General features: G+C 44.4%; 1 protein-coding gene across 1 annotated transcript in view; it reads right to left on the bottom strand.

The window, feature by feature from the left end:
• BCL11B (B-cell CLL/lymphoma 11B (zinc finger protein)) overlaps positions 1–16,923 on the bottom strand; it is a gene marked incomplete at both ends in the record, with an annotated part of 51,752 nt that extends 34,829 nt beyond the window's left edge. The window contains one exon of the mRNA XM_010292537.1: positions 16,708–16,923. Coding sequence (XP_010290839.1) covers positions 16,708–16,923 — 216 coding nt within the window. The remainder of the gene's footprint in view (positions 1–16,707) is intronic.
• Positions 16,924–17,029: the final 106 nt, after the last annotated feature.

Here is a 17,029-nt window from a genome sequence, read left to right as displayed (position 1 = left end):
CGTCAAAGTTGGCTGGATGCTACAAACCCTGATCTTGTGCCCAGGCAACTCAGCCTTTTGCTCCTTTTACTGTCTGCTCGCCACAGATCCACAGGAACTCAAGCTAGCGAACTCTGAAAAGCATTTGGCCTGGCTTGCCAGAAGTGCTTGAGCACCTAGTCCACAGTCCACAAATAGAAAAAAGAACAGTTTCAGCTTTTTTTTTTTTTTAATGGGTTGAATTAACTTCAGAATCAGCACTGCTCATGCAATAGCACTGGAAACTGAACTCACCAACACTGTACCAACACGACTCCCTGAGTAAAAACTGAGAGACAAAGTCCTGGTTGTACTCAATTCACAGTGCATTCTCCTGAACTGGAGTTTGTCAAGTACTTCTGACAATTTGAGGATAACACTGTCTTGTGTATAGATATTTCACAAGCAAGGAAAAAAACTATCTGGGATTCATTATTTGTTAACCGTTCACTCAGCTCATGATAGGTGTGTGAGACTGAACTGTATTTGGCATCTAACATCTCTCTTTTGATAGATAGCGATATCTCAGCAGCCTGCTCTCTGAGCCAATGCAGACAAGGAATGGGCAGCACACGTTCATCAAACTAACATCTGCTTTCAATTCTCATTTATAGACGTGGAATCCTTTCAACTGGACATTAATCATTCTCTACAGCAGCAATTAAGATACTTGAGACAGATCAGAACAAATCAAATTAGCCTTATTTATTAAACAAAAAAATCCTAAGGAGTAAATACAAAAGACACCAGACCATCCTCTGTGCAGCAACATAAAAAGAAAATTAAGATACTGGCACACAGAAGCCTAAAAGCTTTCAGGTGCTATTTTCAAAGCTTCAACTGTAACCAAATAGCAGAGGCCTCTACTGCAGAATACCTCGTGGATTATTTTAGCAATAAGGTATAATTGAAAGGATTATCATGAATGTAATGTTTCCCTTCCAAAAATTCCAGGAATGTAAAAATGACTCTCATCTGCACTGCGTGACTCATGTTTTTAATGCTGGGACTTCATTTTCCCTCATGAGGAATTCAAGCTCAGGGAAATGTTACCACAGAAATCCTCATTCAATCGACAAAGGAAAATCTCTCTCTCTCTTGCTGCAGTTAAACAAAACCTAAGAATCGTATCTTTGGGGAGTCTGGCTTGGTTCAGCTTCAGGCAATGGACATCCTGCACACCGACGAGAGACACTGCTCTCCCCGAGGGATCAAGCGGATCACCCTGAGGAGCTCAAATTCTCCAGACTAGCTCGAACCAAGCAGAGCAGCCTCCTCTTGCTGGATTTCCCCGGCTTAACATAGCAGACAGCTTTCAGCAAGCAAGGTGAGGGACATTGGCACATTTGCCTGAAAATTAGTAGCAAAACATCTGTAGATCACAAGACAAATCTGGAGTGGTCTAGGGAAAGGTGCACAGCTATCCACCAAACACCCAATACTCTCTTTCTCTATCTTCCTTCAATCGCGTTTTCCAAAACTTGCTTTTATTTTTTAATGAGGAAACAATGTAACATGCTTGTTACAGAAAACTGGCAATGACTAAGTGAAGAAGAGCTCTCACCATCTCGATTACATGTATCAGCAGCATTTCAGCGTTTTTTTGTAAGGGGGGCTAAATGTTAAGTAGATGAGAGGTTTTATGAAAGAATACGTCTGAGAATGGCAAGCAGGGGTTGGCCGTCCACACACAAAATGATCCTCGTCTGCCTGTGCCATAGGTCATGAAGCCAATCATCTGCTCCCATCCAGAAAGCCCCATCCCACACTGGGCTGCCAGGGTGGGACCAGCAGGTCCAGAGGAAACGTGGTTCTGCTGCACGCCCTGAGGCACTGTGCTGCTTTATCGTCTCTCCTCTCAGCACCTATTCTGGGTGTCCATGGGTGGGAGGGAGGCTTGCGTGGGAAGGAGGAAGACGCTTTTTCCAGTGAACACGTCAGACCTCTCCTCCTCCTCCTTCGACATCCACAGCCTCCCATGCGCATCCTTCCCTCTCCCTTCACCAGCTCCGCATACACCTGACTGTAATAACAGCAGAGATACCATCTGGGGTTACCTCATTACATGTTTATTACTCCTTTGGTTATTTCTTCATAAATATAAACTGTTGTTACCTGTGCAAGCCTGTGCATCTAGCCCAGTTCTGGTGAGCCTTAAAAGCCCCAAATGGAAAATAGCCTAAAGATGTGAAGAATCACGGCCGGTATCGCAGCCCAGAAGGCAGCCAGCAGTTAGCTGAGGTATGGAAAGGGAACCATTGCAACATGTAGGATGCAGGGATGGTTTTATAGTTGAGATTTCCTGGCTTGGAGATACTGTGTTAGCTAGGTAGATGTGGTTATAAATAGAAGTGCTTGCTGACATTAATCACAATAATTTGGCGATGTGGCTACCGATGTGAAATTATGAAAGGGACGGGTACCGTGCAAAAATAAGCCCAGTTTATCATTGGCCAGATCGTTTATCAGCCAGGGAAAATAACCTTTCCTCCATGTTCTGTGATCTCATGCAAATGGGAATCTGAGAGAGAGAGAGAGGAAGGGGCCTTGGTTTTTTATTTGATTTGATTTTTCATTTGGTTCAATGTAACTTTAAGAAATATTAATCCGCTCCTTCGTTTAATTTCATCTGTACCACTGGCCAAGAGAAATGCACTAATTTATAAGTTGAAGCAAGCCTTGAGATAATGTCACCCACCATTCATCCAAATTTGTCACTAGCATCCCATTAAAGCCGTAATTATTTTTTAATTAAAACTAAGGAAGCTGGCATGCGTGTGCCTACTTTATACATCTGTTATGGGTTAAAATAGCTTTTAAAAAATGTTTTTTTAGACCGCAGTCTTTTGTGGCCGTGGCCTATGCCAAAGAAAATGCAAACTTGCTTATTTTCTCCATGGGGCGCAACACTGCCTATGTGTGCCTGAACAGATTCGACTGGCCGTGAAAAGAATTCTAAATAAAACACAAACATGGAATTTGGCAACGCCACAGAAGCGAGCTTAAGACTAATTCCAGCATGCGGACGGCTCTCACACAGCAAGTCTGGCTCCACTATAAATGAAACCAGGCTCTGTAAAATCGCCAGTAAAGTTTGAGTTAGGATTTAAAGAGACAGTGCTCTCATTCCGAGGTTTAAGGGGAAAAAAACACACGCGCGTGTACACACATACCCCAGCTTATTAAGGAAATTCATGCTGGCCCAGTAAGTCTGTACGTTGCAAGCTGTGTTTACTTTCAGCAGTCATTTCCATTTAAAAAAATGCGAAGTTAAAAAAAAACACAAAATACAGAAAATTCACTTTGGACTTGATTTTTAGAAAAAATGCCGTAATTATTACTGCAGGGACCACTGGCAGTGACAGCAACGAATGAAGGACCTACCTGATGGCAGAGTTGAAATGGTATACTAAAAAAGGGATGAAATATAAATGTTTGGGGCAGAGCAGGGGAAGGGAAAGGTGTGGATGGGGAGAAGCCCTATGGCCAGGGTGGCCGCAGACAGAGCAGCCTGTTCCCATCAGGCAGCCCAGCAAGCGGGCTGGTGACTCACTGGGACTTGCTGGGAGGGAGCTATATGCAATACAGGCCCGTGCTGCCATGCAGAGGGGCAAGTCTAACCCTGGGGCAACGAAATCCCCTGGGTAATACCTCCCCAGCAGTCCCAGCAGGGCCCAGAGAGCGAAGACATCTGTGGAAACAGTGAGGAGAAAGTGAGAAACAGCATCCACTCATCTTTACCTATTAAGGAGAAAACAAATTTAAGAAATCTCAGCTTATAATCACAAGACACGGCCTGGCAAACTTAGCAGGAAAGGGCAAGGAGCAAATTATTTAAGGCAGTGATGGGACTGTCTCCCACACACTCTTACTCTCCCTCACAGCTCTGGATGATACCAGGCCACAGAATTAAAACTATACCTCAAGTGCCCAGCTCAGACCCTGACCACTGGGGTTTTTCTCAAAAAGGGAAGACTTGCTGGCTAAAGGGCTCTAAATATGGGAAGAACTCAGACGTTAATGAGTGTGCTCAGCTGCACTAATGAACGTTGACAGTAGTGGTGGAGGCAGTGGCTAGCCCCACTGCAGCTTTCACATGGAAACTGTGCGGAGAAAGTACGAAGGAAATTGGGACGGAGGTTACAACCATTTCACAGGATTATTTTACAACTATTCGATGTATCTATTGATAATGATAGTGAAATGTTCGGCTTCAGTAGGCTACATAGTTTTTTAAAATTCTACCTCAAATTTACAGTGCAGGTATTAGTTCAGTTTAGGGAGAAACCAGAAAAAACAGAGAAATAATGCCTTTTTTATTATTATTATTATTGTTATTATTATTATTATTATTATTATTAGGCTTTGCAGAAAGGTAAAATTATTCACAAATCTTGTCCTCACCATAGGCAAAACCACAATGATCTTATTCCTAGTTTAATCAACAGTTCACACATTTTTATAAAAGATTTGGATTAATCAATCTGTAAACACTCAGACCTAATTTTTGGACAGACTTTGCTTTATCAATCTGTCTGTGCCATAATAAATGAACTTACTCTCTCCCTGTTCAACCAGAGGAGAGGAGAAAATAACCCAGATCTCTGTTAGAAGATGCAAACTGAAAAAATAGTTCCCCAGCAGGCAAAGGGCACTGGTGCTATGGTGAGGTCTTACAAGGTTCCATGAATTTTTGGTTTTCACCCTAATAGCCATGGTCAGTTTTCAAGGGTACGTATTTCCCAACACTACTCTGATTCTTAGTTAAATCTCTGTACATCGCTGAATTCCACAGGCCATGTTCACAGCTGGCATAACAGTATAATGCCACTGAAGTCAGAAAACAGCTCATAGAAAGATGCTTAGCAAAGCATCCCTAGGCAGTCCCTAACCCATCCCTCAGTGGACTGCTGGCATGGTACGGCACACCCTGGAAGCACCACACTTGTCACGCAGCCATGGAAGAGACGTAAGGATCAGGTTTAGATCTGGGTGTCACGTGAAGTAATCTAGGTCAATACGGGACATGTAAGAGCCAGTCTGGCACACAGAAAGGATAGGATGCTCCCCTTGCTTTGCCAGGGGATGTACTGAAAAGAATACATTTACAGTTGGCTCCAAATAGCCAAGTGACATTTAAAGAAGCATAAAAGCTGCAGGTATGTTGTGCAAACTGGCCTCTCTCTAACCAGAGATTCTTTATGTTAATAGCAAAGGCAATAATTTAGAAAGCACCGTTCCACGGCGTGATTCCAGCGCCTGTGTCTCCCCACCACCTCGCTTAGTGCATTAACCTCATTCCAGAAGTCCCAGGACCTCTGACTCTTACAGCTGAATTCATAAAAAATGTAAGACCTCGCTACATGGGATTTTTGCCGGTTTCCTTCCAAGTGCATGTTTTACTGACTCATTGAACCTGGCTTCCCCAGCTTGTTCTATGGCAGGTTGCATTAGCTGGAACAGGGACCCATAGAAATGGTTTGATTAAGACAAAAACAAGAGGGAAATAAAGGTAGCAAAGGCACATACCATACTCTAGCCTAGAAGATTTCTATACATACTGAAAAAAATGTTTAGAAAAAGCTTGTACAAAAGAAAGCAAACAGCATAAAAACATATGTTGCTAACAGTTGCTCAGCTGTTTACTGCTCAGCAGAAAGAAGGACCGACATGCAGCACACAAGAGCCCAGTGGGGGACACGTGAGGTGCATCAGCGTGGCTTCTCTGACTCAAATCCCCTTCTGAACATAAAGTGTCCCATCTGAGCGCAGAACTTTTCCTTTCATTTGTTTTTATGAAGCACTCAGAAATGAAAAAAGAACCCAGGTCCTCTGAATTAGGCAGCTCTGGAGGGACACGGGTAATTTTTTTGCAGTTGTCTGGCCTAAACCTGAGACACCCAGGAATATGTGATCCAATTCCTCTAAAAAAAATAAAATAAAGTTCTTTCACTACAAAATGTACAACACCTCACTGTTGCCTCCACCTTTCCCACTGGCTTGTGAACTAAAGAGCAGTTCTCATCACAACTACCTACACCACACACCACGGCTCGCCCTGCTTCCTTTGACGCTGAGCATTATATTTGTGCACAAGAGATTTATCTCTGTTCTCACAAACTGAACAGCCCAATTCACTTCCTGACTCAGACACGCAAACACATCCGCACATATCTGATAGAAAGCGAGAAGAAAAGCGATGACAAAAAGCTACTGCTGAAGGTGCAGGAGAAAACTCCATCCTGAATACGCCAGGTGAGGCTGTACAAGGGAACTGTTTAGCATATGCTATGTAAAAATGAATGGCAATTTACTGAGAGAAAGAAAGAATAATTGCAAACATTTATGCCTCGTGCATGTGTATTAAAAAAAAAAAAATCAACTCTTAGAAAGCTGGTGCATTGCCCAAGCAAAAGGCAAGGCACCTGACAAGCACTACCCCTAATTTTGTCACTTTATAGGTGATTGCTTCCTTCCTTCTCTTCCTGCAGTTGATTTCTTCTCTCTTTAGGAAGTGTTCACCAAGAGGCATTCAACTCCCTGAAAAGTGTGGGAAGGAGGTGGCAGCAGGGAGAGGCTGGTCCTATCCTGCAAACCATCCCTGGGGGTTACTCTGCTGCCGAAACATGAAAGCCATTCCCGTCCCTTTGCTGAATACGAACACACACCGTGCTACAACTTCAGAAATAGGTCTGGTCCTCCTTCAGACAATCCAGGCATTTCTGGACATAACAGCTGCCGAAAGCTACGGTGGTTCCCAAACCTTGCCTACTGTGCCCCATTAAAGCAATATTTATTTATGCTGGTGTCTTCTGGAAAGTACTGCACAAACGCCAAGTAAAAAGAAGACTCTCTGATTTGTTTAGGTCTTCTGTCAGAGCAGCAGGCACCTTGCCATCAGTGGTGCCTCTTTATAACCAAGCCACTCTCTCCCTTCCAAACTACTGATACTCCCAAATATTTAATGAATCAAGGGGAAAAAATGGGGGTTCTTACTAACAGGAACAACAAGGCACGAGAAAGGAGCACCGTAAAAGAAAAACCTGCTCAATGAGAGAGAACAGAAATTTCCTTCCCTCGCTTTCCCATAACCTTCCCTTTTGCCTCATCTCCCACCTGATACCACCAAAGCCTGTTCGTGCTTTAACAAAGATGGATCAGTTGCTGTGCAGTCCCCTGGTGCTTACCTACACTCTGAAGTCACCTACTCCTAACCCAGCCATCGCTCAGCAAACTCTAAAAGGAAATAAATTCGTTCATTCCAATAAGCAAATTATAAAATCACCTTCATCCATCTTGTTCCTATATTTTTAAATTTGATTGTGGCCAGAGAATTGCTGGCTGGGAATTACCCTTCCCCCACTCGCACATACACCCTTTAAAAATGCAAAATCTAGCCCTCTATTTCAATATTTCTGATGTCAGTGACCGGTGTCGGCTCTCCCCATACAGTAACTGCTTTAAAGCGCTGCATACAGCACTGCATTAAAAATTAATTACACATGCTATTTTATTGATAGTGCATAATGTAATGAGCACCAGCTGTGCTAAACATCCAAACTCCTTTTTAAGACAGCTATAAAAAAAGAAAGAAACTGCACTTCCAAATGCTTCTCCTGTCAGAGGAGAAAAACAGCAACATCTTGGATGGATTTGAAACAGGATTCTTTGATTTAGCTCTCCATTTGGAGCGTTTGAAGAGTTCAGACTCTCGGGCTCAGCATAGTGGTATGCGATCGAGTTAACTCTCTCAATGTTGGAGCCATTGTCTTTACTGCAGGCAACGTTGCCTTGAACCCTTTTGTCCTGAGACTACCAGATTCAGTTCCACCCATTAATATTGCAATTAAGGGCTTTTCTTTTTTCCTGGGATGTCTGGAAATGGCAGGCATCGGCTTTAAAGCACCTTTAAATATCGCTATTGCTCCTGCTGGTTCTTAACTTGACATGATTAGGACTTACAAAGTTATAGTGAGAGGGTGTCTGTCTAGAACAAAGCCTGAGCCACGCTCAAATGGCCAGCGCTGCTGCCCCGTGCAGCACTCTAATTTTAGTCTCCTCTTTGCCATCTTAAGGTCTCTTTGCTGCCTCTTGACAAACATGTCATTCAGTCAAAAAATCAGTTTGTGATTAGATCCATCTATTTTGGGTTTGGATCTGACTTTAATATCTGGTGAGACAGAGAGCTGCATAGACAGACAGGTCACATGTGATTTTAATACTTGGATAGATGGATGAACACATAGATTGATAGATAGATGAAAAGATGGATGCATACACTCAGACTGATGCATTACCGTTTTCAGTATATACATCTCTCACACATCCCTGCACTCTGTGTAAGTACTGTCCACAAAGTCAATTCTACTATAGCATGCATTAAATATTTCACTAAAATAAATAAATACATGTAACCATGACTAATAGGGACACCTCTCCTGAATGTTAGCCAGTACTTTATGCAAACCTCTCCTTTATGCAGCAAAATAAAAAGATACGTTTACAAAGGATCTCAGGTCTTTGTCTTCAGAGACGTATATGCAATTCCTCTTTCTCCTCTCAAAAAAGCACCCAGTGCTGACCAGAAATCAAGTTTTAGTGGAATTTTTTTTTTTTTTTTTTTTTTTTGAGATTCCACTCAATAAAAAATGAATAGTAGAGTATCAGCCATCATCCTAGAACTTGACGATTTAGGAGGTTTTTGCTGGATGAGTTTGCATTCTCTGCTCTGATTACTGTTTTGTTTCCATTGATCCTCCTGTGTTAATAAAACCCAGCCTGGAGTGAACAAAAGCTTGCTTCTTGTTCTAGTAAGAAATGTGCCGAGTGCATACCATATCATTAACATAAAAGTTTTTGAAATAATACTGTTTTCTAGACAGACTGTATTAATTGCATCAAGCTTTTTATAGCAGAGTGGTCAAATCTAGCTCCTCTTATTGGCTGACTTCAGTTATAAAACCAACACAAAATGAACTCGGTGATATAATTGAAGGATTGTAAAGTATTCTTTTAAAACCTATTATTTACTCACAGGTACTTCTTTTATCTTTACTGTCACCTTAACCTTTGCCAAGAAAACATCAGCCTAATTAAATGATGCAGTAAGTAGAATTTCAGTAGCTAAGTAAATTGATATTAACTTTACAAGATGACTGTGTGATTTTCAGAATGTCCTAATGACTAATATAGCTGATTTGTTGAATTAACAGGAGCTTGTTGCTCTCTTCTGAGCTGTGGCCCCATGCCTTCCTCTATTTTAGACCTTAAACTTCACAGCCCTGCCCATTAATCACTGCTGTCCATGCCCACTTGCTGTTTTTATATATGCAACTAAGTATCGTAATTGCTTTCCACCTCCTTCCATCAGCCTACATGTGGGAAGGAAGCAGTTTCACTGGTTAGCTGAGTATGTGTATATTGGACAGATTTAATTATCTTTACGGAGGTATATAAAACCCTCACTTGTGGGCCCAGGTCCAAAGATTCTGGATCAGGTAGATATCTGAATGAAAGCATAGGGGATAAATATGTGCCATTACAATCCTCTTCGTCTTATGCCGATAATAATTCAATTTCTGGGGCTTTTGCACTGTAGGATCTTCAGGGCAGGGACTTTCTTCTTTGGAGAGCATGCTGTAAAGTGCCATGCACTTCTGCGCTGAGATTTTCAAAGCTCATTTCTCGTTAACTTTAATGGGAAATGGGCATCCAAATCTCTTAGGCAGCTTTGATAATTTAAGCCTTAATGTACAATATTAATAAATCAGCACCATAAAAAGAGCCTTATGAAGACGTATTGTGAAAAAATAGCCCCACAAAAAGCATTGCAGTGTATGTGTGCCTGCATACGGGCATATACTTTTCTTTACATAATTACGTCTCTCAACAATCATTTGCGTGTCTCTGTTATGCAAAAAAAAACTGTGTGTGTTTTACAGTTACTCTGAGCAGTTGCAATTCATTGAAATGAAATAAAAAGCAAGCTCAAAAAAGCACCCTAATCTGGCAAGGGGTAAAGCAAAATGAACGCTTTGCCCATTTATATTTTAGATCCAAGCTACACAACCCTGTGAATTTCATGACTCTATTCCAACTTCTAATTAAATAGGCACTAAAAACATTTAAACGAGAGAACTCAATTCAACAGACAGAAGCCTCTGAGGCAAAAAATAAATAAATAAAGAGACTGAGGGAGAGATTGTTCCAGTGGTAGATATTTTTTTTAAATCACGTGGAAAAACATAGACCTTTTTACTTGCAAATTCCTCATCCTGTGGTGCCCTGAATACAAAGAATTGAACAAAGACAGAGGGGACCAAAACCAGCACCGGCTGAGAGACACAGTAGACACCCAAACGGACTTCCTAGCATCACTTACTTGCCATTGAAACTAGTATCAGAAGCACATTTTCTAAAGATTGCAAACAGCTCTAGATGAGGCAGCATGACTTCCCCTGTGCGTGACTGAACACTACTCAGCATTCCAGGCGATTGCTCTTATATAGGTTGGAGATTTCCAAATGCAGTTTTCACACGTGCGTACCCCAAATCTCACCGGCAGCCAGAAGTTTAGACTCTCCAGCACAAAATTGCTGGGACTCTTGAGGGTCCAATTTGTGGGTGCCCAGCAGAGATTTGGGAGTACTTGCAACTTCAAGCCTTCAGAATCGCAGTCTGCTTGAGAACTGCACGGAAAAACTCCAAGTCCTGAGTTAAATGAATGCTGAAAAACAGGAAAGGTAAGAAATTATGAAGGAGGAGGGGAGGCGGGAATTGTTGATGGCTTTTGTTCAAAGAAGGAAACAATTCCTCAGAAGTAAGAACAGGGCTGACAGAATAGAAGGCTAATCAAGTCAGAGAGACAAGCAGATCTCCAAAGCTGGAGCAAGTGACTGTTGTAAATATCTATTTAAAAAAAAAAAAGGGCACAATGCAGGGATCATCACTAGATTATTAGTCAACACAAAGAACTCACTTTTCTTTCATTTCCACATAACATTCTGGGGGCGAGGAAGATCCTGTAACCTTTGCCACAGGGTTTAAACCATGCCCAGGCTTATATAGAGTGAATATTATGGGAGCTAAGAAAGGGTTAAGTAGACATAATCTCCTTTTTCAAGGGAAGAAAATGTTTCTTTCAACAGAACTTGATCAACTACTGTCATAAACATGTAGCATGCACTTTGATATAAGCTATTCTCTAAGTGCCGCAGACTGCAGCAGTAATTACAGGAAGCCATGATAACAGGTCTCACTCTCCACAGAGCTGGCACCCAGCAAACAGGCAATTCTGAAAACTCACAGCACACAACTCCAAAGTGAGAACTCAAGGTACACAAAGTACAAAAGCCTCGCCTTCCCATGTTCTTTAATAAGTTATTCCTTCCTTCCTTTTCTATTTTTAGTCGTACTTACTTCCCTCCCCACTAGCTGCTGGCATCAGAAGCAACGGGGAACCAGGACATCCAGTTTGCTGTTACAACTACCGGCCTACCAAAGGCACCTGCGTGCAAACTGCACCAGTGAAGACAGAGAACAGCAAAACATGAGATCAGTTCCAGTTTGGTTTACTGGTTACAGGGAGGAGGAAAAGGGGGAGGCAGGGGAGCTATCTGGCTTTCTGATCCAGTGCTCACCATTTAGAAGAGCCCATCTCTACACCCGTCTCGGGCCAGTTGGTCAATCTGCTGAGGCTGATGAAGCAGTGCCTGATTAAAACAGCATCCCCTCACGCTGTGTACAGCAGCTCAGATAGGAAATGTGACCAAATCCCCTGGATGCCCTGACTGCAGGGCACCACACAGCCCATTGCTGCAAGCCCAGGCAGAGCCTTTCCCAGGCGGCACAGGAGACTTCCTCGTGCGCCCTGAGCTTCACCCAGGATCAAAACAGGACCCTGCAGAGTGCTCTCAGACTCCTCCAGAGAATATTTTATTTTTCAAGACCGAGCGTTACCAAGATGAAAATTTAAATTTCTTGTAAAACTTTTTGTCTCATGTTATTACAACAATGAGAGATTTACAGGGACATCTCCTGAGATGTAACGTACTGCAGCCAGGTGGTACCGTTGCTTGTGGAAGGAAAAAGCTGAGCGCAGCAAAGTTTCGACAGCTTCAGGGGGATAGGCGGAGCCATTTCACAAAGGTTTTACTCCTGACAGTCATTGCTGTGTCTCTAAATCCTCTGATCCTCACACATTACTTACTTACCCTTCTTAGGGAAGTCTGCTGCCTACCTGGGACCCAGGTTAAAGATGTGAAGAGAAAGGTTCCTACCCTGGTACAGCCCTCAGATTATTATCCATTATTGACTTTTCAGGTAGGGAGTGATGAAGTTGAAACAAAAAGTCTGAGGGCCATCAAGAGACACTTCAGGGCTTTGAGATGACTGGTTAAGGGATTAGGAGCACAAGTAGTGTTCTTCTCTATCCTTCGAATCATGAGGGAAGAAACAGGAAGAGCCTGCAGATCAATACCTGGCTCCAAGCTTGGTGCCACCAGCAGGATTTGGGGTTTTTTGATGCTGGGTCAGTTTATACAACACCAGGACTACTGGCAACAGATGGGGTACAGCTGTCTCAAAGCGGGAAAAGGACCTTTGCACAGGAGTTAACAGGGATCATTGAAAGAGCTTTAAACTAGATTTGAATGGGGAAAGGGATAAAACCAGGCTCACTAGATATAAGCCTGGGAGCAGCACACCAATGTTTGAGAGATGGTGTGCCAGTGAGGTCCTTCAGTCTGCTGTCTCAGTGGAGGTAGGGGATGGGGATCCATGCAGCAGAAAAGACACAAGGGTTATTGATGTGTTAAAAACCACAGAAGCATCTCAAAATGGTCATGTAGGAATTAGGTTTTCTCCCCACAAAAAGGTGGCGGGATCAATAGTCCAGCTGAAGTGCATCTACACCAATGCACATATGGGCAACAAACAGGAGGAGCTGGAAGCCATTGTGCAGCAGGGAAACTATGGTGGGATGACTCATGAACTGGAGTGTTGCAATGGATGGCTATAAACTCTTCAGAAGGGATAGGGAAGGAAGGAGATGTGGTGGAGTAGCCCTGTATATTAGGGAGTGTTTTGATTGTCTAGAGCTTAATGATGGTGACAATAAGGTTCAGTGTTTATGGGTAAGAATCAGGGGAAAGGTCAACAAGGCAGGTATCATGGTGGGAGTCTGTTATAGACCACCCAACCAGGATAAAGAGGCAGACAAAATATTCTATAAGCAGCTGGGAGAAGTCTCACAATTGCTAGCCCTCGTTCTCATAGGGGACTTCAACCTACCAGATATCTGCTGGAAATACAATACAGCAGAGAGTAGTCAGTCTAGGATGTTCCCAGAGTGTGTGCAAAGTAACTTCCTGACACAGGTAGTGAGTAAGCCAACTAGGGAACATGCCCCACTGTTGTGGGGAGGAGGACTTCTGGGTGATGTAATGGTTGGAGGCTGTCTTGGGCATAGCAATCATGAAATGATGGAGTTTTCAATTCTTGGAGAAGTAAGGAGGGAGGGTCAGCAAAACTGTTACCTTGGACTTCAGGAGGGCAGACTTTGGCATGCTTAGGAGACTGGTTGACAGAGTCCCTTGGGAGGTAGTCCTGAAGGGCAAAGGAGTCCAGCAAGACTGGACATTCTTCAAAAAAGAAATCTTAAAGGCGCAGGAGTAGGCCATCCCCATATGCCTAAACACAAGCTGACAGGCAAGAAGACCAGCCTGGCTGAACAGAGAGCTTTGGCTGGAATTCAGGAAAAAAAAGAGAGTTTATCACCTTTGAAAGAAGGGAAAGCAACTCAGGAGGACCACAAGGATGTCATCAGGTTATGCAGGGAGAAAATTAGAAGGACCAAAGTCCATCTAGAACTTAATCTGTCTATTGCTGTAAAAGACAATAAAAAATGTTTCTACAAATACATTAGCAACAAAAGGAGGGCTAAGAAGAATGTCCATCCTTTATTGGATGCAGGGTAAACATAGTGACAAAGGATGAGGAAAAGGCTGAGGTACTTAATGCCTTCTTTGCCCCAGTCTTTAATAGTAAGACCAGTTGTTCTCCAGGTACCCACCCCCCTGAGCTGGAAGACAGGGACAGGGAGCAGAATGAAGCCCGCATAATCCAAGGGGAAATGGCTAGCGACCTGCTACACCACTTAGACACACACAAGTCTATGGGGACAGATGGGATCTACCCAAGGATACTGAGGGGGCCGGCAGAAGTGCTCACCAAGTCACTTTCAATCATTTATCAGCAGTCCTGGCTAACCAGGGAGGTTCCAGTTGACTGGAAGTTAGCAAATGTGATGCCCATCTACAAGAAGGGCCAGCAGGAGGATCTGGGGAACTACAACCCTGTCAGTCTCACCTTGGTGCTGGGGAAGGTTATGGAGCAGATCATCCTGAGTGCCAATCACATGGCACATACAGGACAACCAGGTGATCAGGCCCAGTCAGCATGGGTTTATGAAATGCAGGTCCTGCTTAACCAACCTGATCTCCTTCTATGACAAGATAACCCGCTTAGTGGATAAGGGAAAGGCTGTGGATGTTGTCTACCTAGAATTAAGTAAAGCCTTTGACCCCATTTCCCACAGCATTCTCCTGGAGAAACTGGCTGCTCATGGTTTGGACAGGCATACTCTTCTTTAGGTAAAAAACTGGCTGGATGGCCAAGCCAAAAGAGTTGTGGTTGAATGGAGTTAAATCCAGTTGGCAGCTGGTCACAAGTGGTGTTCCCCAGGGCTCAGTTTTGGGGCCAGTTCAATGATCTGGATGAGGGGATCGAGTGCTCCCTCAGTAAGTTTGCAGACAACACCAAGTTGGGAGGGAGTGTTGATCTGCTCGAGGGTAGGAAGGCTCTGCAGAGGGATCTGGACAGGCTGGATCAATGGGCCAAGGCCAATTGTATGACCTTCAACAAGGCCAAGTGACAGGTCCTGCACTTGGGTCACAACAACCCCATGCAACGCTACAGGCTTGGGGAGGAGCGGTTGGGTAGCTGCCTGGCGGAAAGGGACCTGGGGGTGCTGGTTGACAGCCGGCTGAACATGAGCCAGCAGTGTGCCCAGATGGCCAAGAAGGCCAACAGCATCCTGGCCTGTATCAGACATAGTGTGTCCAGCAGGACTACATTGTCCCCCTGTACTCAGCACTGGTGAGGCCGCAGCTTGAATCCTGTGTTCAGTTTTGGGCCCCTCACTACAAGAAGGACATTGAGGTGCTGGAGCGTGTCCAAGGAAGGGCAAGGAAGCTGGTGAAGGGTCTAGAGCACAAGTCTTATGAGGAGCAGCTGAGGGAACTGGGATTGAGTCTGAAGAAAAGGAGACTGAGGGGAGCCCTTATTGCTCTCTACAACTACCTGAAAGGAGGTTATGGTGAGGTGGGTATTGGTCTCTTCTCCCAAGTAACAAGCAATAGGACAAAAGGAAATGGCCTCTAGGTGCACCAGTGGAGGTTTAGACTGGATATGAGGAAAAATTTCTTCACCGAAAGTGTTCTCAAACATTGGAACAGGCTGCCCAGGGGAGTGGTTTAGTCACCATCCCTGGAGGTATTTAAAAGACACGTAGGTGTGGTACTGAGGGACATGGTTTAGTGCTGGGCTTGGCAGTGCTAGGTTAGTGGTTGGATTCAATGATCTTAAAGGGCTTTTCCAACCTAAATGATTCTATGATTCTATTCTATCCAGCATCACTCTGGGAAGCCCCTGTTAAAACTCCATGCACGTTAGCATGAATGTGGGCTGCAGGGTTTGGCCCACCACAGTGAGCTCTGTAAACGCTAGTGGATTTTGCCACAGCTGTATTTTCTTTTAAGCCCTCTCCATTTTCACCTCTCCAGCCTGCAGTTCACCATAGACCCAATCTTGCAACTGAGCCCTGCTCAGAAACACCCACTGATTTCAAAGAGATTGCTGGGTCTGAAATGGTGGGGTCTGGCAACAATATGTCCGTGTCCTCTTTGGCTAGCTTGGTGTGGCCTCGTTTCCACATCACTTTCCCCTCCTTGCAGTGACAAAAGTCAGGCATCCAAAAGGAATAAAGGAAAAAAAAAAGCTGACGGGGGAGAGGCGAGGGATGCATGGCAAGTTACCAAGGAGCATTTTCTCAACACAAGGGAGAAAACGGCATGGAGCACATACATCCTGCGTGCACATGGACGTGGAGGAGAGCCTTTAATACAAGTGATTAGTGGGAAGGGGAAAAAAAAGGAGGGGGGGAAAAAAACCCTCAGATGTTAAATGTTATCCAATTAAGCTTAAAATAAACAGCCCAGAGAGATGAAATCTTGATACTGGGGTATCACATTCTGTGAGGAGTCTCAGATGTTTGTTCACAACGCGGCACAAACGACCCGGCAGTGGCCGCTGGTGGAAGCCGAAGGTGGGCGGGGCGGTTTTTTTTGCACAAACGCCCCGGCAGTGGCCGCTGGTGACAGCCGAAGGTGGGCGGGCAGGAGGGGAGGGATGGGGAAATGGAGGGGGTCGCTCACCCTTTCCCGCTCCCCATCCTCCGCCAGGTTGGAGGGGGAAGGAGGAAGGGGAGGAGGGTGGTTTAGGGCATTTTCTCTGCCTTCCCCATATGACCCAGCGAAGGCAGCTCTCCCACAGCAAAGACGACATAGCTTGGCAGCACTACTGACCTTCAGATAGCAACAAAAAAAAAAAAAAAAAAATTGTTTCTATTACCTGACAACTGACAATGACATCCAAATGTGCCTGACGTCTCAGTCTGAATCTCAGTCTGAGTCCCGCCAACTGAGACTGCACGTGCACCACAGCAGGGCAGGCTAAGGCAGGGCGGGAGGGAGGCCAGTGCGCGGAGAGGTGACGTGATCACGGATGTGTGAGGGTGGGAGGAGGCAGCTATGGGAGCCCCCGGCAGGTTTGCAGGCCTGGACGGCCCTGGAGAAAAAACAATAGAAAAAACTGTCAGTCGGATCTAAGTTTGAAGGGACAGAGGAGGCATCATCAGGGCAAACAGGCGAGGCGGGGGCGGGCTGCCTAACGC

This window comes from Phaethon lepturus, unplaced genomic scaffold (assembly GCF_000687285.1).
Source record: "Phaethon lepturus isolate BGI_N335 unplaced genomic scaffold, ASM68728v1 scaffold2888, whole genome shotgun sequence".
Lineage (NCBI taxonomy): Eukaryota > Metazoa > Chordata > Aves > Phaethontiformes > Phaethontidae > Phaethon > Phaethon lepturus.
The sequence above is the reverse complement of the archived record's forward strand: the minus strand, read 5'-3'. Positions and strand labels throughout refer to the sequence as shown.